The sequence below is a fragment of the Myxocyprinus asiaticus genome, chromosome 29, assembly GCF_019703515.2.
Source record: "Myxocyprinus asiaticus isolate MX2 ecotype Aquarium Trade chromosome 29, UBuf_Myxa_2, whole genome shotgun sequence".
Classification (NCBI taxonomy): Eukaryota; Metazoa; Chordata; class Actinopteri; order Cypriniformes; family Catostomidae; genus Myxocyprinus; species Myxocyprinus asiaticus.
In genome coordinates, this window is record NC_059372.1 from 29,370,638 (window position 1) to 29,393,082 (window position 22,445).

Here is a 22,445-nt window from a genome sequence, read left to right on the forward strand (position 1 = left end):
CCTGCCCCTGAGTGAGAAGGTCCCACCTCAGGAGAATGTGCCAGGGAGGTGCTACTGCCAGGAGCATCATATCCGAGAACCAAGTCTGGTTGGGCCAGTACAGCACAACGAACAGGACTTGCTGCTCGTCCTCCCTGACTTTGCACAGAGTCTGTGCAATGAGGCTCACAGGAGGAAACACATACTTGTGTAGCCCCCGAGGCCAGCTGTGCACCAAGGCATCCGTGCCGAGGGGGGCCTCAGACAGGGAGTACCAAAGGGGGCAGTGAGAGGACTCTTGGGAGGCGAACAGGTCTACCTGTGCCTCCCCGAAACTCTCCCAAATCAGCTGGACTACATGGGGGTGGAGTCAGAGCGTTACCTGCCGTGAGAGCGCATCCGCTGCACGGTTGAGGATGCCCAGAAGGTGAGTGGCTTGCAGAGACTTCAACGTCTGCTGACTCCAAAGGAGGAGGTGGCAGGCGAGACTGTTGGCGGTTTATGTACACTACGGTCGCTGTGTTGTTGGTCCGGACAAACACATGCTTGCCCTGAATCAACAGCCAAAGCCTCCTCAGGGCCAGCAATACCGCCAGCAACTCTAAGCAGTTGATGTGCCACTGTAGTCGGGGCCTTGTCCAGAGCTCCGACACTGCCTGCCCGTTGCACACAGCACCCCAGCCCGAGTTCGAGGCACCTGTTGTGACCATGACGCGCCTTGAGACCTGCTCTAGGGGAACACCTGCCCATAGAAATGTCAGGTCCAACCAAGGGCTGAAATTCTGACAGCACTGTAGCGTGACAGTCACACGCCGGGTGCCGTGGTGCCATGCCAACCTCGGGACTCGAGTCTGTAGCCAGTGCTGAAGCGGTCTCATATGCATCAACCCGAGGGGGAGAACCGCCGCCGAGGATGCCATATGCCTCAGGAGCCTCTGAAATTGTTTCACTGGCACTGCTACCTTCTGCCTGAAGGTCTTCAGGAGTCCAACTCCATACTGAGAAAAGAGATGCTCTGCACAGGGGAGAGCTTGCTCTTCTCCCAGTTGACCCAAAGCCTGAGTTGGTCGAGGTGCTGAAGCATGAGGTCCCTGTGTGCACACAATAGATCTTGCGAGTGAGCTAGGATTAGCCAGTCATTGAGATAATTGAGAATGCGTATGCCCTTTCCATCAGCGGGGCCAGGGCAGCCTCTGTGAACTTGGTAAAGATGCGTGGGGACAGGGACAGACCAAAGGGGAGGACCTTGTACTGGTATGCTCGTCCCTTGAAGGCAAACCTAAGAAAGGGTTAGTGTCGAGGAAGGATTGATACGTGAAAGTACGCGTCCTTCAGGTCAATGGCCACGAACCAATCCTGATGTCGTGCTGATGCCAGGATGCGCTTCTGCGTTAACATCCTGAACGGAAGCCTGTGTAGCATGTACGGGCAGAAAAAGGTGCCTTCCACAACTTCGTTAGCTCCTCTTGCACTTCTGGGAAGAAAGGCACCGGGGCGGGGTGCGGCCGTGAGTTGTGCTCCGAGCCCAGATACCAATCATTCAGCCGTGAACGCTCAGGGCAGGGTGTAGGGTCCCACTTTAGGCCGATGTTCACAGCCGCCCAGGCAAGCACGGCTGCCACCGCCCATGGGCGGGAGCTCAGAAGATTCGTCTGCTTCCGATAGCAGAAGCCCACCCTCTGATGCTGCGACTGAAAGCTCATCCACGAACGACACATTAAGCCCGCCCTGAGGTGGGCCTCCTGCATCGCTCGACAGCTCTTCCTGATAGAATGAGCATGCTGGGGGATGGGTGGTCTGCAGGGGCTGAGCCAGCGAAAACGCTCCCATGTCCACATCCAGATCGCCCACGGTGCTTGTCGACCCAGCCAGCTGAGCATCATCCCAGGACGAAGCAGGTTGGGGAGCTGCCGCGGTGGCACCTTGCTTCATGAAGAAGGAAGTGAGCCACATCCGCAACGTTCTCATGGGCATGTTCTCGCAATGATCCTTCCACAAAAGCTGCCTCGGCATGCTGGCACCCTAAGCATTCGAGACAGATTTCATGGCTGTCCAGAGGGGAGAGATAACGGCCACATCCAGTAGTGCAAACGCAGAAGGACATCTTTAAAAAGACGGCAAGTGTTTGCACGAGCTCTTTTAGAAGGAAATATACTCTTTTAGCACCTGTAGACCTGTAGCGCCCAGGGGAAGCACAACACTTGACCATGCGAGGGTGACTGCTGATATGCACCATAAAATCCAGCAGCTTAAGCGAAAGGTCCGAAAAAATCTGAATGAGTGGTGCACGCCATCTCCTTTTATACCCATATGTCCGGGGCGGAGAGGGGCATGCAAATTCCACTTGACAATTCTCATCGGCCTTTTCTATTTTAAGCAAAGGTGATTGGGGCTCTCAAGATTGAACCCCTAGTGTCACTATATCGACTCAACATCGAGTGAGTGACAGACAGGGAAAAAGTACTTTGCGTTTCACATTGTTTCTTAAACCTCTCGCATTAAGAGAAATGAACGATAAAGACATTAACAAATGAACAATTATGAGCAAGTATGAAAAACAAAGGCATAAAGTCAAGCTTGACTAATACAGAATGATTGATTTCACTGAAAAATCCCCACTACGTCAATGAACGCCCACGCTCTGACGTAATAGGCCACTTTCCCTGCTGCTCTCGCCTCCTGTACTCTTGGCCACAGATTCTTTCATCTCTCCCGGTCTGCTGAAGTCAGGTCCTCAGCAAAGCGCAGGTTGTTATTCTTAAGAAACTGAGATTTTTTGGCAGCTCTCCACAAGGCATCCCAGGCAACCCGTGAGGTAAACTGCATGATGATGGGCAAGGTTTTGTATTGTCGCCTTTTCTCCCGATCCGATGCACAGAATCAATAACATCAGGGTACTTGCTTTTGGCTTCCATGTATGTCTCACCACAGATATGAATGACCTCGGATCTGATGTCTTCCTTGTTTGTCTCGGTTACTATAAACAGTCTTAAATTCCACCTACGAGAGTACCTCTCCAGATCACAGATGTGTGTTTCACAGGTGCCCACAAGACGCTCTTGGACTTTAACACTGGCATCTATGTCTTTCACATACTTCTTCAGATCTTGTACTTCTGCGCACACAAAATCTATAGTTTGTGTTAGACCTTCTATTTTGATAGCATTTGCACTAATCATTCCCTCTAGTGTGTCAGACAGAGTATTAATCTGAGAGGAAAGTGTAGAAATAACGGCAGAATCAGTCAAGTCATCTTGAAAAGTTTTGCCTTTCTTTTGAGAAGGTGGCTTGCTTGGAGTAACAGGGATCGGAGTCGTAGAAAAGTCTGGCTCTTTTCCAGCCAGAGAAACATAGCTGTGGACATCCATATTAATGTCGGTAACATTCTCTGTATGCTCTTTGTGCTTTTCCATCTTTGGCATACTTTCAACACTACCAATTGCATGCATCAACGTCTGAGTCAAAAATTGTAAGTTAAGCAACACTCAGATACAGCTAGTTTTTCAAGAATTTTAAAGTTTGGTCAGGAGCTTTGTAAAGTTCTTCTTAGCAAGGCGCCATCTTGGAACCCCCGAGTTATCCATCAATTGTTATATTTAATCACATAATTTTTTATTCAGTGACATCATTCGCAATGCTTCTTGGGATTGTAGTTTGCGCCCTCATGAAAAGAAAGTACACAGTCTTGTACCTCTGTCTTTATGTCCGATTTTCATTACTTTTACTTTTCTAACCAACCTGGGGTGCGTTTCCCGTACAATGACATACCTCACTGCATAACCACCATAGTATGATACATTGTAGTAGAAATTAACCTGCTAGTCACAACTATTTCCTGAAACCGTAGTAACTATGTTGCACATCCATCATTTAAACCACATTGGTTGAGTTGTCGTTAATGACGTTACTCAGGGGGTGGAGTAATAACTTCCACAAATATTGAATTATAATTGCTAATTTACATGTATACCAGAAAGCTGTTTAATGTGAGAAAGCGGCTGAAGACACGAAAGCGGCATGCAATTTGTAAAGAAATAAATGTATTGCGCTGCAATAGATGAGTTTCCCTCTATATTAGACTTCAGTGTTCCCCTGATGCACTTGAGCATACGCACTCTTCAATAACGAACACATAAAAGCTGTGCTCTTTTTGTGAGTGAGTTTTGCATGGGCACACACCACTCACATTTCTATTAGAAAATGTAAAAATCTAGTTGTTATTACTGTTATACCAGCAGACTCCCAAAATGTCAGCATTTTTGAGCAGGCATTCATATTTCGAATCTCCATGGTGCCTTTTTTGGATGTTCGACATGACATTGAGATGATCTGTGCATTGAATTTGACCACAAAAATGTCTTATCACTCATTAGCATTCGGTTAAGGAAGTTAATGCAAGCTAAGCATGGATACAGCATAAATCTATGGGATAAAAATCAGTATTTCTCTACATTCCAGGCTGACCTGTCCAGATTAGTTTCCAGTGTGCACGTAGTGTACTGATTTATATGAATGATAAGCTAAGGCTTGGCACAGATTTATTGATCTATTCCTAAATCATAGAAGAAAAATTCTACCACCACGTGCAGTATGATTCATAAGCATTGCTTTTCATGTGGAGGACTTCTGAACAATATCTACCCAGAATGAAGCATTGATTTGTGGAGCTGTAGTGTGCAGTGAGCTAGCTATAGGCTATAACTTAGTAATCTTTTGCCACTCTGAATGTTATTTATAAGAATCTCTTTGACTTCGGGAAATGTTACTCTGAAAAACAGAGGAATTTGACATTAATCTGAGCAAGGACGGATTAACTGATTGGGCCATTGCCCAGGGGGCCTCCAAACCCAAAGGGCCCCGAGCTCTTAATCAATTATTTATTTATTTATTTTGAGATATCTATTATAAATCCATGTTAATGTCAGCCGTATATGAAATATCAATTGTTCGGCCGAATGCATGCTGGACACAGCAGCGCAAGCACAGACACTTAAGAGCGTGCTCAGGCAATTTGCGTCTTACAGGTGCAGCGCGTTTATTTGATGGACTACAAAGAACAGCGTCTGATTTACAAAACACTTCCAAAGATAAGGTGCAGTTTACCCTGGCTGTGTACAAAGCTGATGGTTTAAATTCATATAAGCGACAGAATTCGTGCAACAGTATGGAGGACTTTAAAATATTTAAGTTGTGCATGCATTTAATGTTTAATGATAAAGCGAAAGATGCCTTAATACCCTAAATATGTGCACGGTAACCTTTTGTAATATTTGGTTAACTGCGAGAGTTCACAAACGGTTATTGTGTTACTTGTCGGGAGTCAGACTTGGGAATAAAGAACATTTATTGCCATGGATGCGTCAAACACAATCTCAGATTAGCAGGGAATAAAGTGCACAGTGAGCAATGAGCCGAAATAGCACAATACATAGATCTTCAAATGATAAAATCACATTAAAGTCGAACAAAAATAATCTCTGTCACTGCCTGCAACATAGAAGGCCTATTCTTAATAAATGGAAAATGCGTAATTCTGCCCGGACAGGTTCACTTTCCATGAGGCAACAAATGCTGTGGTTTATAGGACTTATTCAGGATGCTTTGATTTTTAAATGATCAGCATTTAACTTGTGTAATTATTGTCTGCACACCAGAGCAAAAGGGGGGAAAAAACATTGGCTCACTGTTTAACAAGCGCTGAAACTTTGCCAGGTGAAAAACAATCTGGAATCATGTGTAACAGTCACATTAAGTCCTCTTTGCAACATGAAATTCATCAGAATGTCGATTTGTCATACCAGCGCTGAAAAAGCTTGATGCAGTGCAACAAATGGTGAGACAGAACACAGGTGTCTCGAGATGCGTTTATAAATATTAAAGTTGTTTAAACTTAATGCAGTGTCTAAAAAATGCTACGGTCCTGAGTTGTGGCACGGCGCAACGATCAAAGATGCCCGTCCAGTGTGTGTTTACATAGAAAAACTATTTAAAAACAGCGCAGACACACATGTGAACAGTCCGTAACTCACCCTATAGCCTACTTTGAAAAACTGACCCGAACCTGGCCCAAAACCTGTAGGTTTGTCGGGTACTGTCGGACTCAGATCAGGTTGAAGAACTCTATACATGTGCAGAATAACCGAATAGTAATTTTGATATTTGAATACCGTGCACATCCCTATTAATAACGCATAATTTTGAATTGGTTTATAATTGAAAAGTACATAGAATTGACTGTGTCAGACATTGCTACAAACTTTTCTTCCATCTATATGAAAAATCCAACCAAATCTGCCAAGCGGACTGTAGCGCATAAAGGTGAATGTAGTCATGTTATGGGGGGCCTTCACGGTGTACCGGCCCATGGGCCTCTCAGGTCTTAATCCGTCCTTGAATCTGAGGCAGGGACTTTTTATCCAAAGAGACAAGGAAGGCAGTGCATCCTCAAAAAAATTGCATAATATTATGAAATATGAGATAAAATTATCGTTCAGCAGTGATACCAGATGGAGGCAGTGTCTCTTTTGCTTTCCATGAGCTGACTGCATTCTCATTCAGGCCCTAAAGAATGCTGTGAATGTAAGGGGGTAGCAGCGAAATAAAGGCAAAAAGTCACGTGACTCAGAAAGTTCCTGCATGTCAATATGATTGGCTGATTACCCTGTCAATGCAATATTGCCTACCATAAATGCTAGCAACCAGTCCAAAATCAACCTGAATGGGTTAAGCTTAGATAAATGGATAGACCAATTACAAAGCAAACAACTCATACACTCAGACCCCGTCATCACTTTTGATTACGTCCAAATTAAATTGAACTTGAAATTACTTGAAATTAGTGATGATCTAAAAATCGAGTGAGACGATTTTTAGCACGCACTAAGCTCAGTTAAACTGAGATTAGTGACCATTATTTCACCTACTGTGTTTACCGAGGATTTGATGACTAATGGTCTGAGAAGAAAGTGACTATTAATAATAATAGTCAACAAAAATTAGCAGTAATAAAAGATACAATAAATGCTTTTTACATTACTAGTTATAGTTTGTTAAGCAATGTAAAAATGTTTAAAAATGTGTAAATGTGACTTGGTTTTAATACATAGTATGCTCATGCTGATAAAATACTGATATTATAGTATTGGTTGCATGTTGATAATGTAAGGTAAATGGTGTTCCATAAGCCTTTAACCCAAAAACTTTGTCATCAAATGGAAATGGAACATGAATTTATATTGAATTTAAAAAACACCCAAACCAGACTTTGCCTCCTCAATTTAGAAGTCAACCACACACTAATGCAGTTATTTATGTTATGTGCACAGCCTTAGCCATTTGTGCATGTTCTCCAGTGAGAGAATTTAAATAGAGTGGCAAGAAAAAGTATGGGAACCCTTTGGAATTAGTTGGTTTTCTGCACTATTTGTTTATAAAATGTGATCTCATCTTTATCAGTCACAAGTATAGACAAACACACTGTGCTTAAGCTAACAACACACACAAAATTATAATCTTTCATGCCTTTATTGAACACATCCCATTAAACATTCACAGTGCTGTGGAAAAAGTAAGTGAACCCTTGGATTTAATAACTGGTCAATCCTCCTTTGGCAGCAATTACCTCAACCAAGTGTTTCCGGTAGCTGCGGATTAGACATGTACAACGTTCTGAAGGAATTTTGAACCATTATTTCTTACAGAACTGCTACAGCTAAGCCATGTTCTTAGGATGTCTGATGTGAATGGCTCTTGAGGTCATTCAACAGCATCTGTCTTGGGTTAGTGCAGGGTTTCCCAAACAGGGGTTCGTGAACACCTGGGGGTTCGTGAGGGAGTATAGAAATTGTGTACGAAAATATGTCTGTCATTTACTGATTTTTACGCATGATTCCCCCATTTAACAAATAAAAAAAAACAAGAACACAACTTAAAGTGCATCAACTTATGTCTATGGCTTCAATACAATTTTCTTACCTCAATAAGATCAATAAGACACACACTCTCTCTCTCTCTCTCTTTCTCTCTCCCAGTGCGCGCTGCATATGTGTGTGTGTGAGAAAGAGAGCAAGAGTGCACGCTTTCATGCAATGGACTGATGGTGAGAAATGGAAATTTTTAATGCAAAAGTAAATTACGCGATACTCTCCAGACAAAATGATGATGTAGCATAATTACTTTCATTATCAGCAATGCAATCATGTTTTAAAAGTACAAAAACTCATTAACCTGACATTGTTTGCCCTGTAGTCCTGAGAAGCAGTAGTTGATGGCTGGACTTCCTTGCCTGTACTGTTAACCGCTTGTGTGCTGGTTTTGTTCACTGCTGAACTGACCGGTTGACGGAGGCTTCTGATGAGTCTTAAAGGTCTCAATTAAGCGTCCGCCTACCATTTCCTTGCATGGCAGCCGAAACTTAAAATATAGGCTAATCACGTATAATTTCCTAAAAAACATAATATAATGTTTCATTTCCTAAAAATGTTCATTTTCTAAAATTGTTTTTCTTTTTGTGTGTGTGTGTGTGTGTGTGTGTGTGTGTGTGTGTGTGTGTGTGTGTGTGTGTGTGTGTGTAAATTTTACTACTGGGAATGTAGTGTAATCTCTGGGATAGAAATGCCAACGGTGAATTAAATTAAATATATAAATATTATAAGAAAAGAACAACATATGTAATAAAGGTTCATTCAAATATAACAATAATACAAAACAAATTAAAAATAAAGTGCAAAGATGTAACATTAATTATATTTCAAAAGGTTAACATTACTGAAAATATCAGGGGGTACTTCAAATAAATAATTTAGGTCAAAGGGGTTCAACTGACAAAAAAGTTTGGGAACCCCTGGGTTAGTGGATTTACTTCGATGTTTAGGGTCACTGTCCTGTTTCATTATTCAACTTCTACTTAGCTTCAGCTGGCGCCCAGCCACCCATCTTGATAAATTTGGGAATTCATTTTTGCCTCGATGATGGCAATCGGTCCTGGCCCCGAAGCAGCAAAGCAGCCCCAAATCATGATGCTCCCTCCCCCGTACTTCACCGTTAGGATGATGTTTTCATGTTGGTATGCCGTGCCCTTTTTATGCCATACATAGTGCTGTATGTTCTTCCCAAACAATGTAACCTTAGATTCATCAGTCCACAAAACATTTTCCAAGTAGCATTGTGGAGTGTGAAGATGGCAAACTTCAGGCACGCAGCAATGTTTTTGTTGGAAAGCAGCTGCTTCCTTCATGGTGTCCTGCCATGGATGGCAACTTTTAGGGAGAGTAGCCACAGTACTAAATCATCTCCATTTATAGACAATTTGTCTAACTGTGGACAGATGAATATCTAAGCTCTTTGAGATCACATTGTAACCCTTTCCAGCTTTATGCAAAGCAACAATTCTTGATCGTAGGTCTTCTGAGATCTCTTTTTTGCAAGGCATGGTCCACAGCAGCAGATGCTTCTTGTGAATAGCAAACTCAAAATGTTTGAGTGCTTTTTCAAAGTAGCTGTAACCCACACCTCTAATCTTGTTTCAATAATTGGTTGCCAGGTTTGCCAACTCCTGACTCTAATTAGCTTTATTTGACATCATTAGCCCAGGGGCTTACATTCTTTTTCCAACCTACACTGTGAATGTTTGAACGATGTATTCAATATGTACAATATATCAAGAACAATACAATAATTTGTGTGTTAGAACAGATTGTGTTTGTTTATTATTGTAATAAACAATATTGTAACTTACATGAAGATCAAACCAGATTTTAAGAAAAATGTATACATACTGTAAATGCATGTAATTCCAAAGGGTTCACATACATTTCTTGCCACTGTAGATGATTTGAGATAATGTTTCAGATGTGGAATTAATTTAATATGATTATGAATGTGCTGTGATTTCTGATTGTTTTTTAAGTGACACTTACGGTGTCCATTCAGTGACGTAACAGAACATCAGTCTTCGGGCATGGTACGGCAACCAGCACACCACAAATGCAATGACCACAGCACCTGTGGTGAATATAATCAAAAGGGAAAAAAAGCAATAGGTAAAACACTGTTACAGTGAGCGACATATCCACTCTTGTAATGTGTGTAAATTAAAAGTTTTTCAAGAGCCCTGCTGGTGGCTTCAGCCTTTAAAAGTCACTTATGGGAAAAACATATGATTCATAATTTGTTTTCTCAATAATTTGCATCCTTAAATTTTATGTGAGTCATTTAGTTTTCTCTGATCTCGGTCTCTCTCCTTTCTTTTTATCTGTCCCCTTTCTGTTTATCTGCTACTTCAGGATTGATCTGAGTCAAGCAGGGATTGACTCACTAATCTCTTATGTTCTGTCTGTATGAGACTCTTGACTGGAGTAAAAAGGTTATTGATCAGTCATACAGCGCAGCTTAGGCCAGTGACTGCACAGATTTCATCTTCACTTCTTTCTCAATGCCCTGCACCTACTTTATTCCTTTATCAAGCCTTGACATTTTTTTCTCCACTTTTTGTTTGCTTCAACACGTAACAACTTAAAAAATGTATGTAAATAGAGTATGTAAAGCTAGTGTTGACTCATCATCTGTATTGTTTTGATCAGAAATGTTCAAACATTTAGTAATTTAGTGGTTAATATAGTTTGTAATTAAAGGAGAAATACCAAGAAAAAGACAATGATATCATAAAATGTTTGACATCAAATTTCAGCAGAGGTTGTTTGTGTTTCAAACAAAAACTTCAGCTAATGTGTTTTTTGTTTAGTTGTATTATTATTTTTGTGTGTGTGTTGCTTTGCATTGTTTTTTGTTATGTGCTATAGACCAATCCCACTGTTTACAAAGATTTCAGCACATGTGCAGACAGAAAGCCAGCAAACTGTTGTGTTAGATTTGACAGATTAGACTATTACATGAAAGTACGACACAATGCCAGCATTAATACAGAAATATTCTAAGCTATACAATTATTATAATGATATGAGTTAATAACATATCTGTAAAAATGTTTGCTTTTTATGTTTGCAGCAAAGCTGTGAGTTGAAATGATCTCCTCAGCTCTCTTGATGGCTTGAAGCCATAGCCGTCTAATAGATGCCTCAAACTAATTTTTCAACAATGGAATCCGAATTTACTGTTTGCGCACGGTTTTTGCCACCACTTCCGTGTGTGACATCAGTGGTGATGTTGTCAAAGGATTTGTCTATAGTACAATGCCATTTTAAAGCATTGCATTGAGAATTTTGTATTTGCTTTACATAATGAAAATAATTTTTCATTATGGATGAATGGATTTATCCATTGATGACATGTTGTTTAGAAATTTTCAAAAACATTAGTTACAGTAGTAATGGTTTAGCGGTCAAAATTGTTAGTAATGAAAGGAAAATACCAAGGAAATAATAAGACCTGTCAATCTTTGATTAACCTGTTAACCTCACATTTAAGCAGAGGCTGTTTTTTAAGAGTTTTGCTTTGGTTTCAGTAGTTCGCATGTTAATGTAATCCTGCATTTGAGGATAGTGTAAACGTGTATGGCTTGCTGTCCTGGGCGAAGGGCTCGAAGCTCGAGACTTGACCCGGGCTCGAATACCCCCCTGGACTTAGATTAGTTATTGATGAAATAGATATATGGAGATGGGGAGGTGGAGGGATGCTGGAAGGCTCAACGCCACGTAGAGGTAAGTAGCTGTTTATATATGCTTGTTCTGGCAGTGTGATTGGTCGGATTAAATGAACTTGCTCCTCCTGAACTTTGTTAATGAAACTACATTTCAGTAGTTTGCAAGTTAATATAATCCTGTATTTGAGGATAGTGTAAATGTGTTTGGCTCGCGGTCCTGGGCGAAGGGCTTGAGGCTCGAGACTTGACCCGAGCTTGAATACCCCTCAAAAAGAAGCCAGGAAATGGAACAGCGAACTGTTAGCTACAGAGCCTTGTAGTACCAGGTGGTGTTTATGATGCCTCTTATTCCCCCCAAAAGAGACAAGCTTGAAACGACAGAAATAGGAGGGGGCTTGCTAAGCCCTGTGTGAGATGGGCAGAGGTGCCAATGGTGATAGAACGAGTGGAGCCGCTAGCAGTGGCAGCCTCACGCTAGGATCTGCTCAGGGGATAGGAAACTGGTAGATGCAGGATAGGTAGAAAATGAAGAATGAAAATAGGCTGAAGCACTGAAGAGACAGTGGTGGTTACAGCCACATGGAAATGAGCTCTTGCGGGAGCTGTTAAACACTGGAGAGATCATTACGGCCAAACATGAGGGCCACCCCGCGGTCAGGCAGGGTTGCCCCGGGTGGAGGCGTGAATCCTAGCTGGATTTTAAGCCCCCCTCCAGACGTGGTTGGTTAGACAGGATGGGCCCGTGCAGCAAACGGGCGAACCCCGTAGGAAAGGGGCTCAGCGACCGCTCGAGCAGGAAAGCCCAACCTGCCATCAAATGGGGCCCTCACTGCATTCGAATGGGGGAGTCCTCCTGGAGTTTTGAATGGGAGAGCCAATGATACCACCATAAATAAACGTGAGTTAGCTCACACTGCATTCGAATGGGAAAGCCATTGATGTGGTTGTGCTGGAGGAGTCTGTTTACGCCTGAATGCGGGGGCCGCCCCCGTGGTCAGGCAGGATCGCCCTGAACGGAGGCATGAATCCAAGCCACTCGGACCTGACCTAAGCCCCCCTCCAGACACAATTGGTTCGACGGAATTGGCCTGTGCAGCAAGCGAACCCCGTAGGAGAGGGGCTCAGTGGCCGCTTGAGCAGGCAAGCCCAACCTGCCGTCGAACGGGGGCCCTCACTGCATTCGAACAGGGCAGTCCTCACTGCGCATCGAACAGGAGAGCCCACGATACAAATAAACGTGAGTTAACTCACTACATTTGAACGGGAGAACCCCCACTGCTTTTCGAACGGGAGAGCCCTTGAGTGCTTACGGCAGGCCCTTACAACGATTTGAGATGGGGGGGGGGGGTCTCCCAGACTAGCCGGGGGGCCCTGCAGCATCCAAATGGAGGGGCGGCCTAGTGAACTGACGAGGATGAAGCAAGCGTCCCCCTGAACCCGATTATGAACGTTTAATTATTAGCTGATGAGGGTTGTTGTGCCTTTTTGATGTAGAGATGGTTGGTACGGATGTAGCTAAGATATGCATCGGATGACCAATGGCCCAGTATGCGTATTTGGTGCTCGGGCAGGCCTTTGTCAGCTGCTGTGGTTGTGGCACATATGCGGAAGGAATGGCTTGAGTATAGTTTGCTGAGATGCTGGATTTGAGGAGTTTTGAACCAGAATCGGGAAAGGCTCTGAATGCGGGGCCACCCTGTGGTCAGGCAGGATCGCCCCGAGCGGAGGCGTCAATCCAAGCCACTCGGACCTGACCTAAGTCCCACTCCAGACACAATTGGTTCGATTATGAATGTTTAATTATTAGCCCCTTTTTCGGCTGCTGTGGTTGCGGCGCAGATGCGGAAGGAATGGCTTGAGTATAGTTTGCTGAGATGCCAGATTTGAGGAGTTTTGAACCAGAATCGGGAAAGGCTCTAAATGTGCTCTGGTCTTCTGGCCGTCCGCCTGATCTGCTTTGGTATCCTAGGTCCCCTGGTGGGGGGGGGGGGGTTATGTCATGATTCACTGTTGTTTTGCCCTGTCATCTGTCTTTAGTCTCCCTTGCACTACATTTCCCATAATTCACTGCCCTGATCACTACCAGCTGTTCCCTATTGTTCTCACCTGTGTTTCATTTACAGTTGTGCTCAAAAGTTTGCAAACCCTGGCAGAAACTGTGAAATTTTGGCATTGATTTTGAAAATATGACTGATCATGCAAAAAACCTGCCTTTTATTTAAGGATAGTGATCATATGAAGCCATTTATCATCACATAGTTGTTTGGCTCCTTTTTAAATCATAAGATAACAGAAATCACCCAAATGGCCCTGATCAAAAGTTTACATACCCTTGAATGTTTGGCCTTGTTACAGACACACAAGGTGACACACACAGGTTTAAATGGCAATTAAAGGTTAATTTCCCACACCTGTGGCTTTTTAAATTGCAATTAGTGACTGTGTATAAATAGTCAATGAGTTTGTTAGTTCTCACGTGGATGCACTGAGTAGGCTAGATACTGAGCCATGGGGAGCAGAAAAGAACTGTCAAAAGACCTGCATAACAAGGTAACGGAACTTTATAAAGATGGAAAACGATATAAAAAGATATCCAAAGCCTTGAAAATGCCAGTCAGTACTGTTCAATAACCTATTAAGGGGATCTCTTGATACCAAGCCAAGGTCATGTAGACCAAGAAAGATTTCAGCCACAACTGCCAGAAGAAGTGTATGGGATACAAAGAAAAACCCTCAGGTAACCTCAGGAGAAATACATGCTGCTCTGGAAAAAGACGGTGTTGCTGTTTAAAGGAGCACAATATGACGATACTTTAACAAAATCGAGCTGCATGGTCGAGTTGCCAGAAAGAAGCTTTTACTGCACCAATGCCACAAAAAAGCCTGATTACAATATGCCCGACAACACCTTGACACGCCACACAGCTTCTGGCACACTGTAATTTGGAGTGACGAGACCAAAATAGAGCTTTATGGTCGCAACCATAAGCGCTATGTTTGGAGAGGGGTCAACAAGGTCTATAGTGAAAAGAATACCATCCCCACTGTGAAGCATGGTGGTGGCTCACTGATGTTTTGGGGGTGTGTGAGCTCTAAAGGCAAATTGATGGCAAGATGAATGCAGCATGTTACCAGAAAATACTGGCAGACAATTTGCATTCTTCTGCACGAAAGCTGCGCATGGGATGCTCTTGGACTTTCCAGTACGACCCTCAACCCTAAGCACAAGACCAAGTTGACCCTCCAGTGGTTACAGCAGAAAAAGGTGAAGGTTCTGGAGTGGCCATCACAGTCTCCTGACCTTAATATCATCGAGCCACATGACACAGTCAAGCAATTGGCCTTTTTCACTGAGAAAAGCCCTTTCAGGTGCAGCCGTGATGTTCAGGTGTTGAAATGTGTTTGAGGCATCTTCCACATCCATAACAGTTGGTGTCAGATCTACATCTGCCATTCAAGTTTTTTAAGTGTGATTTGATTTGACGCGAGTCACGAGACTCTCCCTAGCCAATCATGTTGATAGATAAAAAATAAAATCAGGACAGGGAAGTAGCGAACACAGACTGTGGGAAAATAGCGCATTAAAAGTACAGTTACAGCACTTAAAATGTACTCAAGTAAAAGTATAACAAATTTTAACTACTTAAAAAAATACAATTCCTGGGAAAAAAGACTTAATTACAGTAACATGAGTATTTGTAATTCGTTGCTTTACACCCCTGCTGATATTTATTTTACTTAAGCGTATGGTTTGGAGCTTTGTGGATTGTGACCTGAAAGACATGCCGCAGTTGCAGAACCTAGACAGCACATTGGCACTGCTTAGGAGATGGATGAGCCACTAGTAGAAACACACCACAGTTGTGGCACCTGGACAGCACATCTGCGCTGCTTAGGAGATATTTTCCAATGTAATGTGATTAATTCCATTAACTCTGTATTATTGGCACGGGGTGATCATCTTGTTTTGACGAGGATGTACGAAATCATTTGGAGTTTGTGCCTGAGAATTGGATTTAATAGATACAATATGGTTGCCGTTTGCAGTAGTGTGTAAATAATATGAGTTATTTAGATTGATAACCTGTAATAAATTCTAAAGAAACTGAAATATTGTGAGTATCTAGCGATTTCAACACGTTGCTTTAAACTTGAGTGGAGCGCAAGATTATGACAGATTGTTGAACACTTTAAAAGTCATGCAGAAATAAGTTTCTATGGTCGAGTTTGTTAAGATTTTGTAATCCAATGATTCAAGCAAAAGTAGAGGCGAGTGTAAAATTAAAATGATGGATTGATTTTACTTGCATGAAACATTTGTCCTGGGCGGGAGGAGAGAAAGTCATGTATAGTCTACACATGAGTAGAAGTTTGTAGAAGTGCTTGCTTTATGGTTATCGGAGCTGCGCGGCGAGGCGGCCAGGAGGCCAGACACATTTGCAGAATTTTTTCAGGCCAAAGAGTTCAATATTTGTTTCTCATAGTCTGAGAGTCCTTCAGGTGCCTTTTGGCAAACTCCAGGCGGGCTGTCATGTGCCTTTTATGGAGGAGTGGCTTCCGTCTGGCCACTCTACCATACAGGCCTGATTGGTGGAGTACTGCAGAGATGGTTGTTCTTCTGTAAGGTTCTCCTCTCTCCACAGAGAAATGCTGGAGCTCTGTCAGAGTGACCATCGGGTTCTTGGTCACCTCCCTGACTAAGGCCCTTCTTCCCTGATCGCTCAGTTTGGCCAGGCGGCCAGCTCTAGGAAGAGTCCTGGTGGTTCCAAACTTCTTCCATTTATGGATGATGGAGGCCACTGTGCTCATTGGGACCTTCAATGCTGCAGAAATGTTTCTGTACCCTTCTCCAGATCTGTGCCTCGATACAATCCTGTCTTGGAGGTCTACAGACAATTCCTTGGACTTCATGGCTTGGTTTGTTCTCTGACATGCACTGTTAACTGTGGGACCTTATATAGACAGGTGTGTGCCTTTCCAAATCATGTCCAATCAACTGAATTTACCAGAGGTGGACTCCAATTAAGTTGTAGAAACATCTCAAGGATGATCAGTGGAAACAGGATGCACCTGAGCTCAATTTTGAGTGTCATGGCAAAGGCTGTGAATACTTATGTACATGTGATGTTTTTCATTTTTTATTTTATTTGCAAAGATTTCAAACAAACTTCTTTCACGTTGTCATTATGGGGTATTGTTTGTAAAATTTTGAGGAAAATAATGAATTTAATCCATTTTGGAATAAGGCTGTAACATAACAAAATGTGGAAAAAGTGAAGCACTGTGAATACTTTCCGGATGCACTGTACGCTTGCTCTGGCAATGTGATTGGTCGGATTAAATGAACTTGCTCCTCCTGAACTTTGTTAATGAAACTCTATTTGATTCACTGGCATTGAAAATACATTGGCAGTGAAAATAGTTAATACTTTTTCATGGGAAATATCAGCTTCGTAGTCAGGTATTTTTAAATATCTTTCTTTACAACCAACTGCCAATTTACCACAACCAAAGCCATTAATTACAATCAATCAGCTTGTTTAGACAACAGTGACTGTGCATAATGCTCCTTCTATTGTGTGTCTCTCTCTCAGAGCCAAGAGCGACACATTTAAAAACCACAGTAAGTAATCAAATTAGTCACCCATTTGTCACACAGATGGTGATTTAAATGTCTCTGTGTATGTGTGTGTGTGTGTGTGTGTGTGTGTTTGTGTGTGTATGGTTTTGCCTATGAAAGTGAGAGATTTATATCCTTTGAAATGTCAGCAGAAATGATTTAGTAAATTAATAGTATTTATGACAATTCTTTTTTTATCTGCTTTTCTTGAATTATTAATTCTAGCCCAAGGTTCTTCTAGTATCCCAAAATGAATCATTTCCCTATATGAGGCTAAAGGTAATTAAAAGATAAAACACAAGAGAAGCAAATTGAAGACAGATACATTTTGGTCCCAGTTAACCAGTTTTTGATTCTTCTGAATATGGCAATCCTGTCTCAGTTATCAGAGGTTTCTGCCATCAGCAATCACATTAGCTATTTTTTTTGTTTTTTGTTATTTTTATCATTATCAAAATAGAAACATGTAAATGAGAAGATGATACAAAATGCTTATGGAAAGTTGACATGTCCTGCAGTGTGACATTTGACTTTAGGCCCTTTCACACTGAAAGCGGTGCAAAAAAGCGAGATGAAACACTGACAAAAAGCCCATGCACACCATAATTTTCACACTTTCTACTTGAAAATATTGACTGGAACAGCCCATGAAGTCTGAAATCTGACTTGTGAAATCAGAGAAGCATCATTTGACAATTTTCAAGATGGCATAATGCGGTGCTGGGTTTTGTGAATTTTTTTTTCACTGCACTTGATGTATGACCAACCAATATACAGTGATGAGCCAAAATATTATGACCATTCACAGGTGAAGCGAATAACGTTGATCATCTCCTAACAAGGCCACATGTCAAGGTCTGGGTATAGATGTAGTCAACGTGTTGAATGCAGGAGAAATGGGTGGGAGTAAAGACCAGAGCAACTTTGACAAGGGCCAAACTGTTATGGCCAGACGACTGGGTCAGAGCATCTCTGAAACAGCAAGGCTTGTGGGGTACTCCCGGTCAGCAGAGGTGAGTACATACTGACAGTGGTTCGAGGAGGGACAAACCACAAACCGGTGACAAGGTGTTGGGTACCCAAGGCTCATTGATGCGCGAGGGAAACGAAGGCTATCCCATCTGGTCTGAATCAACAGAAGGTCTACTGTGGCACAAGAAAATTTTAATGATGGTTACGGGAGGAATGTGTCACAACACACAGTGCATCGCACCCTGCTGCGTATGGGGCTGTGTAGCCGCAGACCGGTCAGAGTGCCCACGATGACCCCACTACTGTCGAAAGATCCTACAATGGGCACGCGAGTGTCGGAATTTGACCTTGGAGCAGTGGAAGATTGACTGGTCTGATGAGTCCCATTTTCTTTTACATCACGTGGGTGGCCATGTACGTGTGCACCATTTACCTGGGGAAGTGATGGCACCAGGATGCATTGTAGGAAGACGACAAGCCGGTGGAGGGAGTGTGATGCTCTGGGCAATGTTCTGCTGGGAAACCCTGGGTCCAGCTATTCATGTGGATGTCAATTTGACACGTGCCATCTACCTAAACATCATTGCAGACCAGGTACACCCCTTTATGTCAACGGTATTCCCTGATGGCAGTGGCCTTTTTCAGCAGGATAATGCGCCCTGCCACACTGCACACATTGTTTATGGTTTGAGGAACATGATGAGGAGTTCAAGATGTTGCCCTGGCCTCCAAATTCCCCAGATCTCAATCCAATTGAGCATCTGTGGGATGTGCTGGACCAACAAGTCCGATCCACGGCTGCTCCACCTCACAACTTACAGGACTTAAAGGATATGCTGCTAATGTCTTGGTGCCAGATACCACAGCACACTTTGTAGAGTCCATGCCTTGGCGGGTCTGCGCTGTTTTGGCGGCACACAGAGGGCCAACAGCATATTAGGCAGGTGGGCATAATGTTTCGGCTCATCAGTGTCAGAAAATGCAAGTATTTTGTGTTCATGACATTCAAGTTTTTGCCATAATTGACATGAGAACCCAAAAACTTCTTGTTGAGTCATGGCACTATCTTGTGGTGTGTACATGTGACCATGATGTGTAACTGACTGGAATGCATTGAGGTTGGAAATGGAAGATATGAATTTGGGAATTTGGGCCGACATTGTTTGAAATGTGCCATTATTACTAAAACTATTTTAAGCAGCATATTTCCTCATAATTATATGGGGAATTATTTTTTTTTTTTGGGGGGGCGGGCAGATTTTCTCCCCATTTCTCCCAAAATGGCATGCCCAATTCCCAATGCGCTCTTGGTCCTCGTGGTGGCATAGTGACTCGCCTCAATCCGGGTGGTGGAGGATGAATCTCAGTTGCCTCTGCAACAGTCAATCTGTGCATCTTTTCACATTGTTGAGAGCATTACCACAGAGACCTAGCGCGTGTGGAGGCTCACGCTATTCTTCGCAGCATCCATGCACAACTCACCATGCGCCACTGAGAGCAGGAACCACATCATAGCGACCACGAGGAGGTTAACCCAACGTGACTCTACCCACCCTAGCAACTGGGCCAATTAGTTGCTTAGGAAGCCTGACTGGAGTCACTCAGCACACCCTGGATTTGAACTTGCGACTCCAGGTGGGGTAGTCAGCATCTTTACTTGCTGAGCTACCCAGGCCCCTATATTGGGAATTATATTATTAATATTAATATTAATAATTATTTAATAATTGTTATTTATGCAGCTCTCACAAAGTTGTCACATTACTCACATTATTTGAAAGATCACATACAATATTTGTACTTTTAAAAATTCAGTTGTCACAATGTAGGACTATTTAAAATGAACTAGTATAGGAAAAAAGGTGATTAAAAATAGTCAATAATAATAATAATAATTTAATAACTGCAAATAAATTGGAGACCACAACCCATAAATTTTTACATAAAGTCTTTGTTAATATTAAAAAATCCATGTACACATTATGTGTCATATACCCAAATACTGCGCAAAACAGCACAAATTGCTAATCAGAAGTCTTTGCCCCCATACTTACAGTATATGTATAATGAAATGTTGTAAATATTGCTCTGTAATGTATGTTTAAGTTTGAAGTAGTAAAATGGCAGCCTGCATTTTGGCTGTAAACAGAGCCTACCAAGTGGAGCCTATAAGCTTAGCCCAAAAAAACATGGCAGTCCCATAGACATTCTGGTGAGGAGACACTTCAGTGTGCTGAATAAACTTCTTTTGTGAGGAAACAGCTCATCACTTAATGAATTGACCGCATGTCTGCTAATCTACAACATGTTTTACACTAAACAATCCTTTTGGAATTAACTATGTGTGGAGTTTACTGCAATAAAATTGCTGTTTATAAGAGAAAACACAGACAATTTTGCAACAGGTTGGTGTCAGTTTACAACTCTCTCCATTCATTTGTATGGTATCAGCAAATGGTGACTTGTCATAACACGCTAGCTGACCATTACACCCTCTTCTATGGTGAAAACGCAGAGGTTGTTATCTCAGTATAGAAGATCTCTGCAGTAAAGGTACAATTAGTAATTTCTTGTTTATGTTACACTGGCCTACATGGCAGCTGTCTTGGACATATACTGACACCTAACAGTGTGGATGCAGCATCACGCTAATGCTAATGGTTAATGCTAAAGGCTAATGCTATTGCCATTGTAAAAATCATGATTACTGAGATAAAACCAGTAGTATTCAACTGGTCATATGATCTCAACATGTCCCGACACACTCCATGTGAAATAATAATAATAAAAAGTTTTTTAATATTATTATCATTATTTTTTATTTTTTTATAATACTGAGAGCACCTTTAACTCTTTCACTGTAGTTAATTCCATTGTTTCAGAACCACTTTAAATGATCTTGTTTGCTTTGATGAATTTCGTTTTCTTCTCATTCTACCTGTCTCATCTCCTTATCTTATCGCTAATAGAGCAGTAAACCAGTAAGCAACCGTATCTGAATGTTAATGTGTCAGGGCTAGATTGCTCCATAGCCATTGTTGAAATTTTCTGAAATTCAATCAAGAATTCGCATTTGTCTTGTTAGCTTTCAAATGAAATGAGGGTCTGAATGAGGGTGTGAGGGTATGTGTGTGTGTTCTGGATAGTCACTCAAAGCTTGGCTGATTACATTGTTCCCTCAGTAGCTTTGGTTTTATAAAGAAATATAAATACAGATCAGTGACAGAGCCTACAGAAGAGGATTATGCCTCTGTGGAGCAACAGATCAACAAAACACTGACTGGTTCAGACAGTGCTGTCAGCATTACAAATGGGTGCCGTGTACAGCATACCAACCTAAACACATATACAAACTCATATTTATTGGATTTTCTGGTGTATCAGGGACTGGGAGAAACAAATAAGCTTGTCCATTTCATCTCTTTGTACCACTCTGTGCTGATTTCATTTACAACAGAACATAAGATAACAGAAGCATAAACACATTCCAATATGAATAAAATCCTGCTTGGTACTGTGCTTTGATAAGGACTAATTAGTTATTTTGTTTTAGGTGGTAAATTTTGTAATTATGCAATGCTATTCAATTTTATTTCCATTAAATTTTGCCCTCACTCCAGTTTAATTAATTGGGGGAATACTTTCATTTAGCAGATTAAGACTCATTATACAACTGCAGTAAATGTAACTTGAATAATTCATGGTGCTTGTATAAAGCATATTTGAGAAACAGCAAAGAGGATTCAAAGTGGTGTGTGTAATGTTGCTGTGAAACAATTATAAGCATCTGAAAGGGAGCCGAGATGAGGTTGCCTTCTTCAGCTAATGTAGAAGCAATTGGAGGCAACATTAGATAAATTGGGAGGAATGGATAAAAGCACTGCCAACACTCTGACCCTGAGTGAACCCGTCGAGCAAAAGAAAGTCTCCTTGCAGATTTACCTTAATTACAGTCTGTCAGTCAGTGTTTTGCTGGCTCTTAAATTCACCTCAACTATGGATCACCTCACCCTGAGTGGAGGTGCTGTCACACTGACAGATGGAGCGATTTGGGGGCAAGTTACTATGTTCTTAGCTACAGTAACTCTGCAGGATATCAAGCACTGCAGTATTGGGAAAAGTGAAGAGAGAAGGTTGTGGAAGAAAAATAGGCTGTGGAAATAATTGTTAGAACTTGAGCATATAGTGGCCCCAAAAAGTATTTTGACTTGGCCTATTATTTATTATTAAATAATCGTCTGATCTCGGTTATCTGATCTAACCACAGTTATTTGA

The 22,445-nt window shown here is 42.0% G+C and overlaps 1 protein-coding gene across 1 annotated transcript in view; it reads right to left on the minus strand.

Annotated features, from left to right (window-relative positions):
- Positions 1–22,445, minus strand: part of LOC127420397 (neurotensin receptor type 1-like) — a 76,602-nt gene that overhangs the window by 27,237 nt on the left and 26,920 nt on the right. Inside the window, exon 3 of the mRNA XM_051662666.1 lies at positions 9,897–9,981. Coding sequence (XP_051518626.1) covers positions 9,897–9,981 — 85 coding nt within the window. The remainder of the gene's footprint in view (positions 1–9,896; positions 9,982–22,445) is intronic.